The sequence below is a fragment of the Porites lutea genome, chromosome 4 (genome assembly GCF_958299795.1).
Source record: "Porites lutea chromosome 4, jaPorLute2.1, whole genome shotgun sequence".
Taxonomy (NCBI): domain Eukaryota; kingdom Metazoa; phylum Cnidaria; class Anthozoa; order Scleractinia; family Poritidae; genus Porites; species Porites lutea.
In genome coordinates, this window is record NC_133204.1 from 25,116,382 (window position 1) to 25,140,864 (window position 24,483).

The 24,483-nt window shown below is 42.2% G+C and overlaps 1 protein-coding gene and 2 pseudogenes across 1 annotated transcript; 1 reads left to right on the forward strand and 2 right to left on the reverse strand.

The window, feature by feature from the left end:
* Nucleotides 1–179: 179 nt before the first annotated feature.
* LOC140933064 (adrenocorticotropic hormone receptor-like) lies at nt 180–3,432 on the reverse strand. The gene has a single exon (XM_073382581.1). The coding sequence runs from the start codon at nt 3,345–3,347 to the stop codon at nt 2,217–2,219; it is 1,131 nt and encodes a 376-aa protein (XP_073238682.1). The 5' UTR covers nt 3,348–3,432; the 3' UTR covers nt 180–2,216.
* A 14,662-nt stretch (nt 3,433–18,094) lies between these two features.
* On the reverse strand, nt 18,095–18,788 carry LOC140934441 (uncharacterized; annotated as a pseudogene).
* Nucleotides 18,789–19,159: 371 nt separating this feature from the next.
* Nucleotides 19,160–22,143, forward strand: LOC140934442 (uncharacterized; annotated as a pseudogene).
* Nucleotides 22,144–24,483: the final 2,340 nt, after the last annotated feature.

Here is a 24,483-nt window from a genome sequence, read left to right on the forward strand (position 1 = left end):
CACTCGGGATAACTGAGAACAAATCCAGCTAGCACTGAGTTAGGGCGGGGACTTGAACTGGGGGCCTCCGAATCACAATTCCAGCGCCCTAACCACTCCGCCACCCTGCCTCACAGTGATTTATCCGGTAAATAGCGCTATCTAAAGTTTGAACAACTAGAGCCACATTTAAAATAAATAATAAACAAATTTATTAGTAAGTTATACGTAAGATTACAAAAAATATATATATTAAGTAACTAGCTAAGTTGTTATTGTTTTATAATGTTCATTTTTGATATTTCCACTCATATTTACTCTAAAGACACTGCGTTTATCAATGCAATCAAATTGAAAAGCAGTCTAATATAAATGTACAGGTACTTATGTGCAGGTACTAATATATTCTAAGGGTGATGACCCTCCGAACGTAACAATACCAGACCCCTCAAACTGCTGGAAATCAAGTCTACTGGCGCGCAGGCTATACGTAATTCTGTCCTAATTTATACCTTGCTACCCGTTTACTATAGGAAATTAAGGCGAACTTCAAAAATTCGCGTTTATTTTAGTCGCGTTAATTTCTTCCGCGCCGCTGATTAAGTGTAGCGTTAATTTAAGTTTTGCTTACTTTGTGTGATGCGCTGAACACCCTTCCATGCGTGTAGCATTTAACAAAATTCCATTAGCACCATTGGAAAGAATTGCCTTAAAACCAGTGAATTAATTTTTAAATGATATGTTGAAAAGTAAAAAAGATAGACTGACATGTTGTAGTTTTACAGACATTTGTATGGTGGGACACAGAGCATGCTACATTGGTCCCTACCCTTGATAAAATTAATGTTGATATCGAGGGATATGCGACCTTAAAATAATTTCCTTGAACAGGTGATATAAATGAAGAATAAATCTAGTCAGGCTTGGGAATATGGTCATTATTTGAAGTCTGGCGTTGGAAAAAAGGAAACGCTATCACTGATTTCCCAGCCCAGTCATCCTAATACATAATGGACAATACCTTATATAAAGTTCAATAGTAAATGGGGCAATGGAGACTGTGTCAGGTGAGGGTAAGAAGGGAAGTACAGTCAAACCTGTGTACAACGGTCACCTTGGGAAATAGCAAGGTGATCGCTACATACATGGTGATCTCTAAATACAGGTCAACTTTGCAGAAAATATAAGGCAACTGAAAATTTTGGGAAGTTGTCCGGTGACTGTAATATACAGGATGACTGCTATATACAGGGCCATTTTATACTGGTTTGACTGAAAATTTCTTTTGCTATAGAGCAATACGCTTTCCTCGTATAGGAGTGTTTTCATTTTTCACACAGGGAAAGCATAGACCTAGAAAAAGGCAGTTTACGAAATAATAAAATGTATTTAAACTCCATTTTAAACTTTTTTTGTGTGTGTGTTTATAGAGGATTTCGACCAGTCATAAGTGATACAAACTATAGCCATGAAAAAGTTAACAATTTTCTATGTTCCTCACATAGGATTTCCATGTTTCTTCGACTCAGACGAGATTTTGTTATAAGGAAGTTGGTTAGAAAACAAAGGATTTTAAAATATACATGCTGCTTTGCGAAGATTTCGTAACATTTGCTGTTCAGAAGAATATTAGAGACAATTTGTAGTTGCCACGTTTTTCCATTCCCGCGTGTTCGTCGGTTTGGTTTTTTCCTTCCTATCTGTGAACGACTGCATTCGAAATTTACACCTTCATTTACATACTCATGAACTTTCGCGTTAGTACCATTATTCTATTCTTTTATGAATATTCTATTTTACAATTTAACTTTCGTAGTATTTTCAATATTGCCATATCAGATTAATATCACCTAATACATTAACGATGTATTTCCGTGTTTCTTGTCACAGCCGCTCTGTGACCTTCAATAACCTATCTCAGTGTTCCATTTCATGATGTAGACCCCATCAATATTTATTTGCAAAAAATTATTATTTTTTAATTAAACAAAGTCGTGCTTAGATTCGCGGTTGATACTTTTTAAAATTCCCTAGTTAAGTCATAGCAATACCATCTCTCTAAAACTGTTGTTGTGTAACTTTTCAATGGGGAGGGCGGCTTAACAATATAATGGAGGGGCCTCGTACTGTTGTCACTAAATGACGTAATACAAAGATTAAAAATAGGCTTTAGTGGAGTTTCTTCAAAAGAACGACCCCTCAAAAACGGAATATTCCCTTCAATTTCGGTTTGACTTTTAAGGTCCCACGTTATTGTTTTTCTTGTTCAGTCTACTTTTCGTTTGCGTTATTTTGTTATTTTGAATTAACTTACAGTTTCCTCCTGAAGAGACAATTACGCGGGGATTGTATTTTGAACGTCGTGTCTGTGCTTGCACTCGTTTGCTGTCACGGAATTTCGGGCAAGCAAAGCAGGAAAGCACTGCTTTGCGATACTTAGGCAATCTCCAAGCATACACAAAAGGATTCATCGCGGAATTTAGGAAAAGAAACCGAGAAAATATTATCTCCAGCTTTCTGAATGTCAGAGATCGTGCACAAGATTGGCACAAATGTAGCACATGTAACGCAATAAACTCAGGTAAAAATGTCAAGTAAAATAGTGCAAGTATTATCAAGATGGTCAGTACCATCCGCCTTTCTCGATCCAAAACTACTTTGCTTCTCATCTCCTTTGTGATTCCAGCCTCCTTCAATTCTCGTTTTCGTTTGCCTAAAGCTCGGAACACTTTAATGTACATAACTGTTACCACTATAATAGGAATTGAAGCATAGGAGTGTGCGTAAACAAGCGCTAATATTTTTTCGGGGATTTTTATCATCGGAATAAAACAAACGGCCAAAGAAACTGTCCACATTACGATGATGAACAACTTGACTCTTTCCCTTGTTACGGTGGATTTGTATTTTAAGGGATGCATCACCACAACGTACCGATCGTATGATAAAGCGATGATTGTCCCACTGCATACAAGCAATGTTAGACCAAGAACCAAACGAACAACAGGATCGAGTTTATCAGGAACTGGCCGATCCTGGTGACGATACACATCTTTCAATGCTACGAGATTCCCAGCTATTGATCCCACCATTAAATCAGACACGCATAAACAAGTGATCAGCAATGATGGGGGAGTTTGTAGTAGGCGGCGAGTGTCTCTAAATATTGTCAACAGTAATGCGGCATTTCCAACAGTAGTAACTGCAGAGAGTAGAAAACCAACAACTGCAAGAGTCATGAAGAAAGCGGGGTCTTTGAAAAACACGGAATTTGATGATGGTTCAAAAAATAAACTACCAGGATCTGCCATCATCGAATTGTCCGTCGATAAAGTGTTATTCCTTAGTGAAGATGGAGTCCGCTCCATACCTAGCTGAAATTGTATTTTATAGTTACCGATCTTTTTCTTCTTTGTCGTGATTTGTAATGGAAATTAAAGTGAGGCCAAATAAGCATGCAAAGTGTTTTGATTTATAGATTATATATCTTTAGTAGTGGACAGGAAACAATCACTGTCACTCTTATGACGTCACCCACTATCTCGATAAGTACGTGATGTCCATGGAACGGTTGTCAGTGTGTTAAATTAGCGGCAAAGTACCAATTTAATCTTCTTTTGAGGGAAGTTTATAGTGACACATAAAACCTTCTCGTTGAAATGGCCTGAAATGGTCTTTGACCCGTTCTGTTTTGCGCATGCTTTAAAAAGGGATCAACAAAAACCTTGATAGCTTCTTAAAACGTCACAAAATGTTAGAGGGCAGCGAAGCTTTTTTAATCAATCTGCAATTTCCAATAAATTCTGTACGTGAAAGCAATATATTTGCATTGGCTCCTTGAACGGTCCATGAAATACCCGACGGTAATGATATCTTGCTGACTCACCCTTGTCGCTTCCGCTTTTTCGCACTAAAACCATCATGTTAAATTTTCTTGTAAAAAGGGGAACAGGAAATTCTCGGTGACACGTGCAATTTACGTGGAAAACTATGTAGGAAGAAAATCTGTGTAGACCAAGTTGCTCTCCGGTGAAGTCAGTAATAGTACCCTTCAAGCTTGCGAAAAAAGAAGATTGCCCCCATTTACCAAAATAGACATCTCATTTCCTGTATATTGAGGCTATGTATTCAGTTTAGCGGATACCTCATTGTTAAGCGTAATTGCGATAAGGTCGATAAGAAAACAGTTTGGATTTCTCCATTTCACGAGTCAAGATATTTAAATGCAAAGCTGTCTGAAACGTTCAAGAATGAACAAAAAAATAATAATAATAAAAATAAACAATAAAGGAAAAGTCGGTTAGCGTTTTCTTAAATCAGTATGTAAACAACCCAGGCGAGATACCGCACTTGCTGTGAGCTGACTGACTTAAGGTCAGGGCTACTTGACTACTAAGGGTCTCTTTGCCATCCACCCTCCTTCCCGCTACCAAATTAGTGATTTCCCTGGCGAGGGTAGACAGAAGACGTTCAAGGTCAGGACTGAATCAAGATCCCTCTATTCTGCTCTCTGAACACGTGCTTGATATCACATCGTAGCGACATCACGTTCCTTTTATGACCTTTTATTTAAACTTTTTCTTGATTCTAACCCGTGAATCAGCCCATGTTCTTTCAGCCGATGACTTGTTTTAAATCATGTTTTTGGCTTTACTTAACCATTTTCTTTAATAAACTTAACCCACGCAGGTCTCGGACACCGTTAATTAAAGTGCGGTTTAATGTATATTTTTTTTCTTTTGAAGCATTATCAAAACAAAATTGAACCACAGCATATATGTTGTAGTCAATTTTTCATCCTAGGTAATTTTTGTTTTTCTTTTGTTCTTGGGTATGGTAATATATGCTAATGAAGTTGAAACAAAGGACAAACAAAATCACCTGGGATAAACATTAACTACCACATATATATTTCACCAGGTGCAAGCTTCATTTGACTTACGTAGATTGCAGTAGCATCACAAAGTAAGACGTTTTCTTTAATATCATGACTATCATATCAGAAAAGAACCAATAAATTGTCAATTTTCTGCAAGCTGCCACTCTAAGAAAAAAAAACCTCGCATGGAAATGTTTAATCAAATGCAAATGAATCCGTAAAGCAAGGTCCAAATGCACGCGTTCCACATGTTGCAAGGTCTCACGTTTACAAACTAGCATTGACAATGGAGAGTTTAAGCTTAACGTATTCGGCAAACGTCAGATTTAAGTTAAGAATTTTTCAAAATAGAAAATAAGCAGATAAAAACAGCTCAAAACAATTCTTATGCCGTTATGGATAAACAATTGCGTGAAACTACTAAATTATGTGTAGAAATAATGAACCGTAAACGACAAGTAATGGCGAAACTTGGTCACGTGGTACAAATTTGCAGTTTGACTTTATATGTAAACGTGATGCTTTACCTCTCCAATAATTAATTTCAACGGGTAAAATAAGACGGCTATACGCATTTGCGGGAAACGAATCGTCCCTAAGTTATTCTGCTAACAGTTTGCGCACAAATAATAAATATTAAATTAATATATTTTAAATATATATTGCGCAAATATTAACAGATAAGCAAGTTTTCAAATGCGGATTACGATGAAGAAAGGAAAAAAAAATCAAATAACCTTAAAATGAGAATAAAACCCTATACAGCTGGACGAAACCAAATCGAAGTCAAAAAGCCACCATTTACGGTGAAGGGACAGTTTACAATCCCTCCGAATTGCATGTTGTAAGGGTATGAATTACTCCGTAGAAAAGTAATGTCGAATCTATTTCAACCCGTACCATTTTAAGATAAATATGAAAAATTCTCTGCCCCGTTTAAACCCAAATAGGAGTGAAATAATTGTGTTGAATAAATGTTCATCGAATTTTCCTGAGATCATTTTCTATGAATGACGTACAAGAGGAGGCTTATGTACATGTCATCGGTTTGCCCCGGGGGGTAGACCCCTGGGACAGGACAACCAGGGGAATATGTCGGGGAATGCAGTGGGATAGATTGGATTCTCTGCCCTTGGGGAGGAGAAAATTCACGACATTGTTTTAAGTTTGAAGGGAAGAGGGTGGGGGAATTGCAAATTTTGTAAAATCGCGGACGGTACCCACAGGGATACACCTATTTCAATTAAGGTTGCTCCCGTGAACCATGTTTCATAGGCTGCAGTGCACTATGGTAAGCCCTTTTGTAGCGGGAAGTTTAGTCTTGCTCACGTTCATTAAAATAATGAAGACCATTTGTGAGAAGGCTTTTAAGAGAGCTTTAAAGTCAAATGCCTGCTAAAATTCTTCAGCATAAGCAGCTGAAAAATTTCATTTTTAAAATCTCATAGTAAAGAATTAGAAGCCTCTTCATTTAACAACATCAAATGAATAAGGTTTTACCCCTTGATTAAACTACGTTTTTGCATGGGCCAGAAGCTGGTTATTTCAATAAAGCAAATCAACGCTATTCTTTTTTTATTCAGTTTTTTAAAAAAAATGCCTCAAAAATAGGTAAACACGTACTGTTAAGTTATTTATTGTAGTTCAACAAACGCCTTTAATTTGCCTTTTTTTACTCCATCCAAAATTCCCACATGCACGAGCCAAGCAAACTCTTTGAAAATTTGCAGTATTTGCATATGGTCACAGAGAAAAACCTAACCTCAAATCACTGTCTCAAATTTGAAAGCCTAGGATTCAGTGTTTCGAAATACATTGTCTTAAAGTTCTACTGACATAGCATAGAAGCGTCAGCAGCGTTTGCTTTCTAGGTTTCTAGGCTCGTTGGGGGCACATAATTTACAAGACTTGCTACAATTAATAATGCAACGCGGGCTATGAAACTGGATCATGCATCATGCATCATTCTTCTCTGAAGCAACCTTAATTGAAATAGGTTTATATATCACGGGGATGAATCACAAAAAGGGTTTTATAAAAGGAGAAGCATTACGTCTTTTAAGAACTAACTCAGTTAGAGAAAACTGTGAACAAAGCAAACGAGACCTTGAACGAGGCTACCCATAAAACGCTCGTTCAAGAAATACTGACTGAGGTTATGTTCACCGACAGAAACGAGGTTCTTCGCAACAGAACAAAACAAACGAGATTTTACCGTTCGTTACTACCTACAACATCTACAATCACGCCACACCGAATCTCAAAAAGATTCTCACGAAACACTGCAAGATACATCGTTCAACAGAAAGCTAAGCTTAAAAATATCTTTCACCAGCCACCGATTGTCTCCAACAGGAAAGAAAAATCTCTCAAGGGCATTCTAGTCCGCGCAAAAATTCCTTCAATCTCGCAACGATCACAATTCATCAAAGCAGTAAAAAAGGTAGAACTTGGCAATCTGCATACGATCACCTAAACTGACTCCTAAAAACAGCAATCAGCGTCCATTCGTTTATTGAAAAACAACCGGGTCAATATATTTTCAGATCTCTTAACTGATCATTCTTATTACGAACGTAGAAGATGAGCACTCGTAGACTTTATTAAAAATTCATACGTGAATGAAATTCAATGAGTAACTGTGATTTTTGAGCATCACCAAGTAGATTATTTCAGGTCATTTTAGTAGTCTATGGAAAAACTGTCAGTCTCTCCTAACCTCGTTGAATCTATCTTCAGGTGTCCTTTCATTGTAGTGATTTTTGTTCAATAAAGATATTATATTGCTTCTCCGAGCCCAACACGAATGAGTAAAATTTCATTCCCAAATATCAGAAAAACGCCCCCTGCGTCACGTGAATCCCAGTTATTTGAGGTGGATATCAGGGGAATTTTTCGTTGAGAAGCACTTGACCCAGGGGACTTTGTCTTATTAAATTCCCCTTTCCCTGGGGGAAATCCTCAACTTGGCTCCACCCATTTTACAATCCCCCTGGTTGGCCCGGGGGTCTACCCCAGGGGCAAGCCGATGACATGAGCATTAAACAGCCACCTTTTCTCAGGCGGGGTACAGTGAATGGCGCACTACCACAGCAATGAACAAATAGGCAAAGCAAAAATAAAGCAAAATGACATCTTCAAAATCGTCACAACTCATTGGTTAAGACACATCATTTACTGTTAACAGATTCAACTCCCTAATATCTACCCTGGCTGGAAATTTCCGTGCGAGAACAGTGAATTACTCTGAACAAGGCAAGAACTACTTGTTAAAGATTAACGGTAGCATTCAAATAAATCCTTTTCTTTCTGTCGTCCCAACTATCTGAACGCCTGGAACAAGCTCAGTTTGAAGGGTCATTTTAGCGCAACAACTGTCTCGCACTATTAGCCTATAAGAGGCAAGAGGCTGGATACAGAGACAAGAAACAGCAAGGCTGGAAACTGAAACATTCACTTGGTCCAACACATATGCATTCGATAGCTATGTCTCGGTCCAAATCAAGGTAATTTTGGACAACCAACCGTTGCATGTGGGGGAAGGGCGTTTGCCAGAACGGCTGCGGACCGAGAAAGGTTTGTATCCGTTGGATACTTTCAACGACAATTTCTGTGTGTTTCGTTGTTTGACAGTGCATAGACGAGAACATAAAAAGAATAATCTGAGAATAACAAGACGACTCGGGCACAATATTTTTTCGCAGTACATGAAGTTCCAAATGCACCAGAGTCCTTGTACGAAAGAGCATTTTATCCAAGGGGTAAATACGAAAAAACCGCCTGTTACTGGATAGAAAGCGAGGCAAAGCGGCATAGAATCCACATCCATTATCAACTGTGTGGGAAGGGAGGTGAGCAGTTGATAGCCGGACATCCGGTGGACGGGTATCTTCATTAGAGCAAAACAATATACCAGTTTCATGGGTGTCATTTCCACGGATGTCCACAATGTTACCACGACAGAGACTATGTTTTGCACACGGAGATAGGACAGGATGTAACAAGAGAAGATGTATATCAAAGAACGTTGCGAAGAAGTGAGGCAATCATCCAAGCGGGATACAACTTGGTTGTGCGGTGGGAGCATGAGAAGCCGTAGCCAAGGCGTTGAAAGCTTCCACGCAAGCAGAATGAAACGTTTCCACTTGCGATTGTGTTCGGTTTTGAGGCGTATCAAGATCCTGGGTAAAAGGAGACGCCCTCAGCAGATTTGGTTTTCGAGAGCGAGCACGTTCCTGCCGTGGCGGAGACGTTTGACAGAGAGCCTGAGCATATTTCAGCAAAAGAGCCGAATAAGCTGTTAAGAAAGTTCTGGGAAGCATTGGTAACGCGAGAAGAAATTTTGAGGGAGAGGGTGAGACAAAGCTACGTGCCGGAAGATTACGAGTTATTGCCGAAAAAACAGCAAGCGACAATGATGCAATCAAATACCAGTGGTGGGTTTCTACTAGGGTAAGTATGATTTGAATGTTATCAAAAAGTATTCCTTAACGCATATTGCAGCAGGAAGCAGGTGGCGGTGGCCAAGTAGCAAAAAAGAATCATGTTCTTGACTACACCGTTTTTGGACATCATTGAAAACGTATGGAAGCAGCCAGACAAAATCATGGCTGCCGTATGAGTGGTTTGACTGCGCAGATAAACCGGATTATAATGGATTGCCACCGTATTGTTGTTGGTTCTCAAAATTGAAGAATGAGTTTGCTTTGTCACCGGACGAGTATGCAGGATGCCTGCGAGTGTTCCAGGAGAGGGGAAGTAAAAACGCTCGCTGATTGGTTAGAGTATTACAACAATCTTGCTGTCGGACCATTCCTGGAAGCGCTGGAGAAAATGAGAGGGTTTTACTCAGGGCTTGATGTTAACATTTTCAAAGACTCTGTGTCGCTTCCGGGTGTGTCGTTGCAATATCTCCTGCATGGAACGATACAGGGTTTGAACGCCCCAGAGTTGTACGCGCCGGGGAAGGAGGCGTACGAGATACTCAAAGGGGCAGTCGTGGGCGGACCAAGTCTGGTTTTCACCAGAAAGTATGAGGGGGGGGGGGGGGGACGGCGATAAGATCGCGTAAGTATGAAAACGCTCGCACGTGCCAGCGGATGCTCGATTACGACGCCAATGCGTGTTAACCAAACACCATGCTGCAGGAAATGCCGTGCGGACCCGGAAAAGTGGTGTATTACGAGATTCCCGCCGAAGAGGATGATAGGTTAGTAAGCCGGCTAAGAGAGAAAATGTGGTTGGGTTTTGCGCAGGTGGATATCAGAGTCCTAAGGGAGCTGTGGGAAAAATGCGAAGAATTTCCGCCTTTGTTTACGACGGTTGTATTCCATCCAAGGTGATTCCGAAGCACATGAAAGATTATTTCGAAAGAACCAAGCGAACCGGCCGGGTTACAAAATGATACGTTTTGTAGGCGGCTCGCGGGGATGAAGATATTGCTTTACGCTCCGCTCTTAGGATGGTATCTCGATCATGGTCTTGAGATCACAGCGGTTCATCGAACCATCGACTACAGGCGAGAGAAAATCTTCACCTGGTTCGTGAACAAAGTGACCGAGAACAGGCGCAGAGGAGACGAAGATCCAGACAAAGCCCTCCTCGCAGAGGTGTTCAAGTTGTTGGGAAACAGTGCTACGGAAAGCTAATCGAGGCGAAAGAATGACAGAGGTGGTATACCCAGAGGACCAGCTTGTGGTCCACAAATCACAGACGGTCGGCGTGGTTCGATGACCTGGAGGAGATCGGCGACGTGTTTGAGATAAAGTTTCGAAAGGAAAAAATGGTGGGCATCGTCGTGTATCAAGTTGCCAAGTTGAGAATGTTGCAGTTTTATTACGATTGTTTGGACTATTTCATCGATAGGAAGGGATTTCGAACTCATCCAGATGGACACGGACAGTATGTTTTGGGCGTTCTCATGCAAAACGCTCGAAGAAGCGGTCCGACCGGAGCTTCTCGAAAAGTTCGAAGCGACAAAAAAGAATTGGCTCGCAATAACAGGCCGTAGCCCCGATTTTAAGTACTAGGCGACTTTGAAAGACGCGTGCTTCCGTATTTGTGGCGGATTAGAATGCCGGCTTTGTCAGAAGCCCTTTGTTTAAAACGTGGCGGGATACTCGCAGCTTAAGGCAAGCACGTACTTTGTAGCTGTCAACCTAATGCTTTTTAATTACATTCTGTCATCATTTTAACCCGATCCATGTTTGATTGAAAGTAATGTACAAATCTGCTACCAAACAAACCGCTTTAAAAAAAAGAAAACAAAACTAGTTCATGGTTATTTCTCATTAATTTCACTTATCAAAACAAATAAGTACTTTTATCAGTTTTCCCGTTTCTTTCAAAACATCCTTCATTTCCGGGCGTTTCACTGTAGTCATTGAAAGACACGTTTTAGCAGTCTTCTCTTAGGCGAGAATAACTTAATTTTCATCCTTCAAAACGCGATGAACTAAAGCTCGCAGGGTACCAAAGCGTCAAAGGCGCACGATGCAGTCCCGGTGCTTTGTGAGCACCTGTTAAAAATATTGAACGCCAAAACTATCAAGTTTTAATACAAGGGACAGCAAGTTTCTGTACCCAAAGGTCAGTGCATGGACAGGCTACCGAAGGAATACAAGAGGGATGCTTGCCTGATGGTGGTCAGCAGGCCTACCTACTTAAATAAGTGTCTCATTACATCCTTGTCTGCAAGTTAGTACTAAATTTACCGTCTAGAATACATTACACAACCCAATCAGCAACACTTTGCAAGTAGAATTGGCGATCAATGTGGGCAATTTAAATTTCTAAGGGACGTCCGTCGCACAAAGGCCTAACGCGCGGGAGTTTTTAGTCAATGACTTACATACGAGTTTCCTCTATATCAACCCAGTTAACGTGCGATAATGTACGCGTGAACTTTGCCTACAACTGGCAATAAGATGAATAAACCGGAGGCTGAACCAGTGATATACCGAGCATCATACAGGTTACGCACCGAAAGCCACCATTGTACTCTTCTTCTACCAAACGGTTTTCCTGCAATGGTCTTAGAACTGGTCCCATTGCCGAAGCCTTGCACGAACAAGATACGGTCAACTTGAAAGAATCGATGTTGTACTCGGGACAAGAAAAAGGTCTCCTTCGAAGGAACTGATGCAATGCAAGAGCTTCAAGCTAGTGAGAATCGCCGATTCTGGATTACAACCAGTGAAGGAACACCTGAGAAGCGTCCAAATTATAAAGGAACTTTGGAGGCCAGTCAGCCACGATGATTGTCGCACCACACATAAAGTAGAATAAATTTGTTGGTCTGGTCTTTTCTCTGCCACAAATCAAGGAAAACTATCCAAAAATTTTTTTATAAAGAAGGTGTTACTCTGAACATTGGAAAATAATACTATGCTAGACGACTGACACTGTAAAAGAGCGACTACCTTCACCTCAGAATCTTGGGCGCGCCGCCTGTAAGCTCTGAGGGAAAGGGTAGCCCCATAATTTGGCCTATCGAAAAAACAAATAATAGTACAAAGATGACCTACAATAATAACTTGGATAAGGACCGACATTTTAAAAGAAAGACTACCATCACCTCAGAATCTTGGGCGCGCCTCCTGTAAGCTCTGAGAGAGGGGGTAGCCCCAGAATTTGGCCTATCTGAAAAATAAATGACACTTCAAAAATAAGCTACAATAATAGTTTGGATAATGACCGACATTTTAAAAGAGAGACTACCTTCTCCTCACAATCTTGGGCGCGCAGCCTGTAAGCTCTGAGGGAGAGGGTGGCCACATAATTTGGCCTATCTAGAAAACAAATGACAGTACAAAGATGATAATTTTTGTTTAATGAAATGAATTTTTTTTCTAATCAAAACTAAGTGTTTTTTTTTTCACGAAAGGAGTTGTAAATAGTGTTTTAACGAAATAGTTTTTTTTAAAGTGAATTAATTGTAAATAGGATTTTAATAGTTAGTATGTTATCAATAAAATATGTGTTAATACAAAGATGACCTACAATAATAATTTGGATGATTACCGACATTTTAAGAGAGAGACTAACTTCACCTCAGAATCTTGGGCACGCCGCCTTTAAGCTCTGAGGGAGAGGGAAGCCCCTTAATTTGGCCTTTGTAAAAAACAAAGAACTATACAAAGGTAACCTGTAATAATAATTTTTTGGTTATGATTGACATTTCAAGGAGACTGAAATGACTGATATAGAGACTATATCTATCTGTGACGTTGATTAGTGAGATCGCCCAAGCGAACACGCAGACGTTGAAGTGGAAGAATATCTAGAGTAAACCAGCGTAATAAGCTCCTGCCAGCGAAGAAAATTTTGGCAGGATTTCGACAGTGCTTGGCGGGTTTTTGGGGAGTGATTTGTCACTGGAGGCAAATCGACACTTACATCGTCTTAAGCCAGAGAAAAAAGACTTGAATCTTTCGACGATTGATCAGAAAGATCGTCCATTAAATCAGATGATCGGTCTTGCTGTTCTTCGAGGAGATGTTAGGTAGAGCTCGAGCTCTCGCATTCGTTTACACCGGCATCAATAAAAGCTGCGTTGTTGACTGCCCTTCTCAAACGTTCATGATCAAATAGAGAAGATTTTAAAAAATTCTGTGGTCAGGGTCTTTTCCACGCAGAGTTCCTGCTAAACCGGAGAAAGCTGTGCCAGCAGAGACTGTATAATTCCTAGTTGTGACTCCTCATTAAAAACTACGCCGACTCGCCGTTTTCACCTCGAGGGACACCAATGTTGACGCAGCATACTACTCTCGAAAGAAGTTAAATAAGCGATTGGAGCACTATACTCTTCAAGCAAAGCACTTGAAAGCTAAGAAGTCTATTTGAATCCAAATTTGGCGAGAAAACTGTAGTTATCAGTTGCGGAGCCAGCCGCGAAGATCGACTTCCAAATATTCAATCGACAGTGAAATGAATTTATATTACCCAAATAGTCTGATCCAATTTCGCTTTTCCTTCAGATGTCTGGTTCGTTTAACCAGAAGTACAAAGTTCCTTGACAGGCAATGTGTCCGGCGCTCTCTATTAAAAGGTGTCTGGAGGAATGCTAAAACTAATTACGAAATTAACGCTTGTCAGTTATTGGAAACCGATTTGCGGTGGTTGCTGTGGTGATAAGGCCTCTTCGGGCCGCATTAAAATCGGGCCTCTGGCTTATGATGGCGGACGGCGGCGGGGGCGGGACAAATGGAGCAATCGCATGCCGGGCCTCCTCAAGCTGGAGTTCGAAGGAACCCGTGGGATCACCCTCTGCAGTAAATGTTATTGCATGGAGAACGAAGAGAAGAGTAAAGCCAGGCTGTCATCGAAGGTCGTGTCCAAGCGGCAGAACAAACTCACATGGGAGCGATACGAGGCAGCGTTCAAAGGAGTGGAGGACAAAGCCATAAACCCGGGTTCAGGGTGGTGAGAGGCACGATGCGAATACATACCCAAAATAAGCTGGAGATGAGTGCCTATTACGGTGAGTGCTGCAGAACGGGATCCACCCGGAGCCTACTGAGTATCACTTACAAAAGGAAGAGTAGTGTTGGGCAGAATGGCAAGCAGCTCCTCAAGCACAAACCCCCGTTTCGGGCCGTCTTGCAAATAATACACAATTGGCTCGTTGGGCTTTACAAGGGGAGGCAGGAAATTATGGACTTTCAAAGACCAGACAACATCAGTGGCTCGCTGCCTCCCGCCTTCCAGCTCACCAGCCTGATACAGGTATCGAACATTTATAATTGGCGAGGATTTTTTTCCATTTTTTCCTACAGGGCGCAAAAAGGGAGTGGAGGGTTTTGCAGCAACGGCCTTTTCTTTGATGGCTTCGGCGGGTTTTCTGCCTGTGAGGCGAGTGACTTCGCCGTTCAGAGCAGAGACCACAGCAGGAAGCCGAACGACCCATTCGGAAGATCTTTGGCCCTCAGGAAGCCCCATTTCGACAGCACACTGTTGTCTGGACAGGCGCTCAGCACGGTTGAGTCTTTCCACGATTGCTTGTCCAGGTGAATCTCCGGGCGCCAACGTCGAATGTTTGTTTTGTGTTTTTCCATTTCTTTCGTGACAGCGCCCATGAATTATCGGCCTGTGTCGACCTGAAGCAGATGTGACAATTTCAAAGGCCCGCGTTTGTAAATTTTTTGAAAAGCGCTTGTAACCTCAGGTCTTTCAAGGTCAAGGGTTCAGCCTCTTTGAAACAGCTGTCCACATCGACGACGGTCAAAGCATGTTTGTATGTTTTTCGTCCCCTTAAGTGTCGTGTGGAAGAAAAAGAACTTTGGTTCGCTGGACGCCGTGAGCGGCTCGTCTTGGTGCACACGGTTGTAGTTGTTTTCGTGCTGCGTTTTGATCCAGTCAAGCAGCTTTGTTCTTTGTTTTTCATATTTGACATAAGCGGCTTGATAAGCCTCCAGAGCTTCGTCATGTCTTTTTTTTCTTCGAGAGAAGCCTGTGGGTCATCGCCAGAAAGAAAACGGGCAAGAAAATTACCGTCAGTAAAAGCAACAGCGTTAAGCACAGCACCATCAGCTATAATAGCAACACTTGCCATGCAATGTACAATACCCTCAAACTTAGACGTTTTTGGGAAGACAGAGCGATTCCTGCAGCAGTCACGACGATGAACTTCATATAGTTCATCGTATTGCTGCTGGAGTCGGCGGTGAAGTTTTCGTTTACAGCTTTTTTCGCAATCTACCCGATGCCGGCGGCCAGGCCGGTGAGCGTTGCGGCATCGAGAACAGATATTACAAGCTTGTTTTTGGACATGATTGTATATATTATGCTTAAATTTCAATCAAGAAGCGAAGTTTGTGGCGGGGCTCTGGCTTGGGTGTCGGGTTTCGGCGAAGGGAGGCCATAATCGCCTCTCGCTGATAATAAACGCCCGGAGCACAGATAGCCAGGCCTCCTATGTCAAGTATCAAATAGAGGTTAATTCTATCGTTGTCGCTTTCTGTCTACTTTTTACTCTCTTTGCTTTGCAGGGCAGCTGGTGTTTCTTGGTTCTTTTTTTGGTCAAGTGGCACGCGGTTTCGTTCGGCTACCTTTTTACCAGTTACAACTCGCCAAGGATGTTTTGCAGGCTTTGTTGTAGGAACTTTTGTCAAAAATTGCTCTGGGACTTCAGCAGGTGTTTCGGCAGGTGCATCAGCTTTCGTTTCCATGTTGTATACAATAATGTGAAAATTTTTTGAGAGGCTCTTTTGACGGTCCTTTCTCAGGTTCTTTGCAGGCTCCGTTTCAGGTTCTTAGTCAGCTTCTTTGCAAGGCTTTTGTCCAGGTTTTTGACAGATTCCTTTATAGGTTCTTTTTCAAAGTCGATGTTTTTGGCTGTGATCAGAGCGGAGTTGGCAACTAGGCCTTTCCCGATTGCGGTCGTAAAATCCTAAAAAAGTGCTGGCAAAAATGGCTAAAAAGTGCTCAAAAAGTGCTCAAAATCTCGAAATAGTGCTCAAAAAGTGCTAAAAGTTGTGAACAGTTACCTCTAAGCTTTTCGTAAATATGTCAATTTTTACTGAAGTAATTAACAATCTATTTTGCGAGTGTTATTCGACAGGTTGTTACGAAAGGTTGATAGAATATAGAACAATAATATTTTTAAAAAACTAAAGCCGGTTACGAATTGTAAATAAATTCAGCAGTGCTAGCATCAGATGATTTAGAAATTTGAGATGACACACGCATGATACATCAGCCAATCAGAAACTTCTGTACTCACGCTCAGTGAGGATAAGTTCACGTGCCTTTCCATGACAACGGTCTTTTATTCTTGACAACATCATTAGTTATTCAAATTTATGACCTGGAACACGATTCTCGTTGCGAGCGACACACAGTTTTGGCTTTAAAATTTTTTAGAAGACATATGTTGCTCGAAATGTGAAATATTGCTCAAATGTTGCCCAAAGTGCGGAAAAGTGCTTAAGGGTGCTCAAAATGCAAAATAGTGCTCCAGACTCAAAAAAGTGCTCAAAAGGTGCTCAGCGCAATCGGGAAAGGCCTAATGGCAACCACAAACAGGCGGCCGCAGCGCAGTACTGTAATTCCAGCCACAGATGAGAATGTCGAGTTAATAACGAAATCTCCTGGCAGATCCTTTTGCAAAGCTTCCACGTCATCCACTTTGAGAACCACTCCAATGGCTTTGCTAGCAAAGCCAGTGGAATAGCCTAAGCCTTAGGCCTCATATCGTTTGTAAATTTCTCCACATCTTTGTCCGAGAGGTGTGTTCATGAGAAACTTGGATGCCGAGCGCCTCGTTGGATTTGCCCCCGGAAACAAGCACAGCAAGCTTTTCACGTTGCTCTGAAAGGTGGTTGGCAGGGAGCGAAACAGGAAAATCTTAGGGTTTCGAGCTGTATCGGGTGGCCTCCAGCATTTGCGTGACTTCGTTGAGGGCTTTTGTTCAGCATCCTGTTCAGATATGCCGTATATATTAACTGAAAATTTTGATTCCAAAGGCATGGCTTAGGGCAACGACCAGATAAGGATATTTTTGTTTTTTCAGCTCAGCCATCAGTTCTTTGTACCCTTCGGAGGAAAGCTCGCCGGCGTAGTCTTCAGGGATGGCTTTCATGGTTTTGCCCTTCAAAGTGTAAAACAGAACAATGGCGGCTACGTTTTTACGAAATGGTTTTGAAATGCCGGTGATCTTCTGTGCATGTGTCAGTACTCAAACGCAGGTGCCTGTATGGCGGGCTGAAAAGCCGAGGGAAACCAGCTGACCTGTGCGGCCTTTCACGTCCTTCGAGGCAGCGCAATTGTCCAAAACAATAAGCGTGTTTGTTCCCTAAAAAAATATCCGCTCTTTTGAAGCCAGAGCTCCAACTCTTCTTGCGGGTAGTCAATGACAAAAATGTGTGAATCGTGATCCACAAACTCGTCGTAGGTTTTGTTTCGGAGAAAGGTTAGGCATATCTAAACCATGCAGTCAAACTTGCCTGGAAAGGGGCTACGCAGTTAGTTCACAAGGTATTGGACTTTGCCGGAGTTTGTCGGGCACACGATCAGAGGTTAAACGGAATGTTGTTTGGGTCCATTTATGGTTAATACTGCACATGCATCAACTGTCTGTCCATAATGTTCATCTGAGAATCGGTGATTGTGAAAACGCGGCATTTCAGATTTCTCGAACCAGAGGGCTTTCTTTCGATCTCAAGGAAGAGACCGTCTTTGGTGTTCAAAAAACGGACGCCGCAACCGTGCATTGTGGTGTCCGCCATGGAACGAAGGTCAATGATCGACCCAAACTTGTGATCCGTGTAAAACCTTGTGAGGTCCATTCTGCTTACTGGGCAGAATGGACTGAAATAACTGGCTGATCTCCCGCCACATATCCTGCGCCTCGTTGCTGTTGTTATAAATCCTGTTGGGTGAGCGGTTCACCGTGACGCTTACTTTAGTGATGTCAGGGTTAACGTATTTTTTCGCCCCTCGGGGTCCAGCTGTGCAGGGTTCGATAAAAAGCAAAAGAATGGCCTTGAGTGACCTGCGCTGAAGGTTCATCTTGATGTTGAGCCTGCTGGCCTTGGTCTTCTTAAAGGTCACCACCTCTTCCGCATGATGTGGTCAAAAGAGAACTCCTTGTCGCTGTTTTACACCATGATAGCTGCTGGCCAGCTTCTTGCTGTGGATGGTCTCATACTCCATCTAAGTGTTTGTCAGCTTATAGACCAGCTTTGATGCGTCTGAGCCTCTCACAACCTGCGAAGCCGGCGAAAGTGTCAGTTCAAACACAATATCGTTGAAAAGGGCTTGTGGGTAGAAAACTCCGTGATCGCCCAGAATAGGGTGGTCCAGTCGGATGCGGTGCTTGTTGCCAAAAACGGCCTCCAGAGTTTTTTCACCGTCCACGCTCGTTGTCTCTGTCATCGGCGTTCGAGCGAATCTTACAAAGTTTTTCGGTTTGAATCCTCTCCAGCAGCATGTTAGCGCTCATGCAGTGGAAGGAAAAGATCCTGGTAAAATGTCATATCCCACTGTTTCTTGAGGAGTGGTGCCCGCACATTTTACAGCAAACTTGTCCACCAGTGCTCTCGAGACGTTCCTTACGAGAAAATTGTTTGCGTGGCCGCCGGTCAGATCGATGTTCAAACGCAGCGCCAGAGAAGCGGCCACGATGACCTCATTTTTATTCAGCTTGGGCACGTAAACGTTAAGTGTCTCGCCTGAGTTTGCCACACTGAGAACAAAAGTGATGCGCTCCCCAGTGCGCTCGGCCATATTTTGCTGTGCGTTGGTCAATTAGTTTTTTAAATTGCAACTTTTTGTCGTCCATTATATCTATATATACAAAAAATGGCAAAGGGTGGTTTTGACAATGAAAGCCCCAGCTTTCACTGGCACCTCGACCACGATGATGACTATGACGACGACGAGCAAGAAGTTAACCGCACCCGACCATTTCAGCTGGACACTACATCCACACCTTACCACCCAGGCGAACAAATTGAAATGCTCAAGTTTCCTGAAGAACAGAGCGGGCTGCCCGGAACCTTTTTTGCCGAAGACAAACCCCTGATTGGAGGTTTTTTCACGAAGACGAGAAACGAGCAATACTTGACAGAGCAAGAGAGATTATCGAAAGAAGATTTCCGAAAGTCAGCTTCGCCAAACTTGGACCAATCGGCTTTAACAAAAAAGGAGATGAAGCTAAAATGGCTTCGTTTGGGCCAAAGGGCGGCGAGTCCGACATTTTCAAGAAAGACGATTCGGGCCAGCTGTGATCATTCAAAGATAGAGTCAAAAATGCTCTTAGCCCAAAAACCGAAGATCATTGCAGAGGACAATAAATCGATCAGAGAAAAAAAGACAACGATTACGAGAGGTGGAAAAACAACTACGAGAGAAGGAAAGAATTGCCGCCGGTCGCCGACGAGTCAGTGATGAGATGCAAAAGCTGAAAAACAGAATCGAATAAACCCAACCCAAGATTGATGCTTTTGATGAAGAAAAAATAAGTGGAAGCGAACTGCAAAGATTGGAACTACTGAAAAAAAATCTTCAAGAAGATTTTGAACGGGTTAAAAAAGAGCTCTCTTAAAGGTGATTCCATTGTTCAAACAAGGAGAGCGCTCAGATTTGAATAATTATCCCCCATTTTCTGTCACGCCTTTTGTGTCAAAAGTCTTTGAGATAATCATTTACAATCACTTGTACGGTTATTTAACTCAGAATGATCTGATATTCGGTCATCAATCTGGATTTCGATCTCTTCATTCCACGGTCACTGTCTCACTCCAAGCCACTGACAACTGAGCATTCAATATAGACAGGGGAAAGGCGAATGCCGTGGTATTTCTGATCTAAAAAAGCTTTGATACCGTCGACCACTCCATTATTTTGTCTAAATCGGACGCCTATGGTGTCTCTGGTCCTGCCTATAAGTGGTTTGAATCCTATCTTTTCTCCCGTGCTCGCTCAAAAATGTTTTGTAAATGGTTCTCTCTCGGGTAGCAAATCCCTCTCCTTCGGGATGCCTCAGGGAACTATTCTAGGCACACTTTTATTCATACTGTACATAAACGATCTGCCAAACTGCCTAGAATTCTCTGTTCCTCAGATGTATGCTGGCGACACACACTTGACTTTTGCCGGTAGAGACCCTGATCTTATAGAGCGCAATCTAAACCATGACCTTCCCAACATTAGCGATTGGTTAGTGGCCAAGAAACTGACACTAAACAAATCCAAAACTGAATTCATGGTGATTGTGTCTCGGCAAAGGTTACGGATTCTTGACCGATCTCCTGCTCTAGCGATTGATAATTCCCCAATCTCTCAAGTTGTCTCTACCAAATCTCTTGGTTACTAAAATCTCTAAAAAAGTATATAGCTTCGGGGATTGGTGCTCTAAAGCGCTGTCGTCCTTTCGTTCCTCTGGAAACCTTAATTTGCGCGTACAATTCGATAATCGAGCTACACTATGATTATTGTGACATATTGTGGAATAATTGAGGGGCAACTAATGCCACGAAGCTGCAGAAGCTCCAAAATCGCGCCGCCAGGATCTTGTCTTACTCTGACTACGACGCTGAAGTAGAGCCACTTTTTCAGCAGTTAAATTGGACTCAACTTGCTCGTTGTCGTGAACTCCACACAGTAAACATGGTTTACAAATGTACTCACGGTTTAGCGCCTGAATATTTACAGGATAGATTTGTAAACCGTGTTTCGAATTATTTCTTGAGAAATTCCTCTAATAAATTTGATGTTCCTCTCCCCGCACCAATTAGCTTAAAAATAGTTTTCGTTATAGCGGGGCGGTCTTATGGAACGGTTTGCCTTCGACTCTTCGGCAAGCAGCATCCACACACATTTTTAAATCTAGCTGCAAGGAATTCTTCACATAGTATCCACTCGGCATCCATGGAAAGCAGGCTAACTTAATTTATATACTATTTATTATTTATTGATTATTTAATATTATATGTACAACTGTTTTATATTCTATTTATTATCATATTATTTATTAGGTTAGATCATAGGTTATATGTACATATTTTATAAGAATAGCTTTAGAATTTTATATTAGTTATATGCCTGATGTTTTTACCGAGTTTGAATAAAGTTGCTTGACTTGACTTGACTTGATGACGTACAAAAGCAACCAAAACAGACAGAGAAATCACAAAATAAGTCCATAAGCTGAGAAGAAGCCTTGCTTCCATGGAAAAGGAAATAAACACACTTGAAGAAAGTTTCAACTGCACGAAACCACTCGACGACCTTAGGGAAAAGGAATCCGAGCTTGAACGCCAAAACGAGGAAGATAAAGCAGTAATCAATGACAAAAACGCTTCGCCTTCTGAAAAAGAAGCCCCCGAAGCCAGAGTAGCTGAGCGTGAAGAGGAGCTGGCATGGCTCAGAACGGAGATTGCAGAGAGAGAAAAAAGCATCCCCCTTTTCGTAAGAGTAAAATAAATTATCAAACAATTTGGGTTCATTATCACTGCTATTATCCTTGCCGCCGGGACTGTCATTGGCGCTGTTATAGGAGCGATAACAGACGTCCTGAAAGCACTGGGCAAAGGCGTGGGGAAAGGTCTGCAAGATATTGGCAAATAGAACCAGCGTCTCTTTTGCCCCGCCTCATCAGCTCGATCGTGAGTTTCATTTTCATAGCGGCAGGAAAGGCCATCTCCTTTCTAGCAGAACACACCTGGCTTATAATTCTTGCTGTGGTCGCCTCTTTTACACAAAATTTCCTCAAGCGCTTCCAAACAAACAGACCTGTCAAAACAACTGCTCCCACAACGATTAACACCTTGTTTTTGTCATGACTCGTGGTCGCTGGGGTTGGGTCGGGTGGTGCGGGTGGGGTGGGAGAAATGGACATCTAGTTTTTTTTTGCTCTCCCAGACCTTGCGCTTTCATCGCCTCCTTATGGATGGGGTTAGATGGGTGACTCTTTGGCACGTTAATTTTGAAGGACCCCCGTCCGTGAGGCGCAGCCCAAGTTTTTTGTCTCTGTGTTCTTGTCGTTGTTCAGCTCGAGTTTCATTTTTGGCATTACCTGCCTGAGCTTGTTGTTGTAGGCGACTGTTCTTCCTGTATTTATCCCCACGCGCGAGATCATCAGCCAGGCTCTCTTAGACGTCGCCAGATCAAGTCGCACTTTTGCCTCGTCAACAACGAGCTGCAAGCGCTGCACGCTTTTGGCGAAGTCTGGCTGCCTCATAGCGTCTTCCAACAACACGACAAACTCGCTCTGCGCTTCGGAGGGTTTGACAACGTGGCTGGCGGATAGGTCCACTTGTTGAAAGGCTAAGACCTTCCGTCATCGTAAATGACGTAAACATAACCAAGACCGTGATTCTGGTCGTGCGTAAAATGGAAGTCTATGGTTGAGTCTGGCTTAACGTTGGGTCTCCGAGCAAAGCGCTCACGTTTTGGATGCCACCCATCTCGTAAAGAATTCTTGTCGTGAAATTAAATAGACGTGGAACTTAAAAAGGGCCTTTAGCTGAGAACTCAGCAGCATTTGTCCACTGTCCAACAAAATGTCCCGTGAAATACCACAGCCAGTGGTTGTACAACATAGCTCAAAAATTCAACTGCTGTGGCCAATATTTCATGTTTGGCCTTCCCAGCCACGCCCTTGGCTCTTTTCCCATTGTGTGTTTGTGACATATTTTTTGCTTCCCGTTCCACAATCCGCCATCACTAGCAACGCTGTTTACAAAATCAACCGTCGGCACAGGTTTTTTCTTATGTTTGCTGATATGAGTTGGAAATTAATTGATTATATATATACAATGTCTTTATGGAACGTGATACCGAGTGCACCGCCTTAACAACTCTATCCAGAGTTGCCGTCCCGGATATCGAAAACTATGGAAAAGTCACCAAATAATACAAAAAAGCCCAAACTGCCAAGCATTATGTCGCAGTCGGTTTGGGCTCTCTCCCGGCCGCTCTTTCAACCTCTGGCCAGACTCGTACCCAGTCGTCACTGATGATTTCTGGGAAGATATTAATGCGCGCAAAGGCGCTTGGGAAGGAGGGAGAAACTGTGACCTACTTTCCGTTTTTCTTCCTTCCTTCCCTCGATGCAAAGCGAAGTCGCTTAAACCTTCCCATCAATCATCGCGCAACAATAAAGGCGGCTGGGTATGAGTCTGGCCTCTGTCATTGCCTTGAGCCTTACGGGCATGAGGGAGCTACTTCCCATACATTCTGTTAAATAAAATCCAAACGATGTTCTCACATCTTGCAAAGCGATCAGCAAGGGTCTGCTAGCGGATTTGTGTACTGATCATGTGCATTACGTCAAAAACCATAAATCAACGGTCTTGAGAAGGGGGAAGAAGTAACCCCCGGGCGGTCGGCGGATCCGGCTTTAATAACTTTCACCCAGGCCGCTACTTATTGAGTGACATGGAAACGAGGATGTAGCTGCATTTTCAACATGGCGTATGTTTTGCACGTCAATCGCTACGATACCTACTATTAATAGCGAGTCCTTTGGTTTACATTTGATACTCAAGCTAAAAAACTAACTACTGATAAAAGGTTTTAGAAAAAGAATCGCTCGGGCCAAGTTGACGAGTTGTAGAAAATTATTTTTGTTCACTAAACTACTGGTCTAGGGGTTAGTACAAGCACACTTTTACTAGCCCAGGTAGTCCTGGGCTAGTGGATTAGCGTTAGTGTCGAGCACTGACGATGATTTGGAGGCATGTAACAGTATTTTGCAAATTGGCCATCTTTTATGTTATTTATAATGGGTTAAGACCTAAATACCTGCAAAATGCCGCTCTCTGATGATAAGCACCATAAGACTAACTGAAAGCGATCATTCAGAGGCGAGTGACAGTATTTTGCAAATTGGCCACTCTTATCAGGTAATCTTGCTTTAATCAAAGCCATATCATTCGACAGATCCCATTTTGGTTAACCTCGCAGTAAAACTAGAAGGAATTGTAAAATAAAGGAACTCGATAACTTGGAAGTAAGTTACTCCCCCTTCTCGAACACAAATAAAATAAACAACAAATGGTATGTGAATGCGAAAATCATGTGTATTTATTTCGAGTTTTTCTGGTGTCCGAAAAACACATTTGTTTTTCAAGAAAAGAAATATTAAAAGAAGGAAAGTCTGCCATTTTTTATTGAAACAG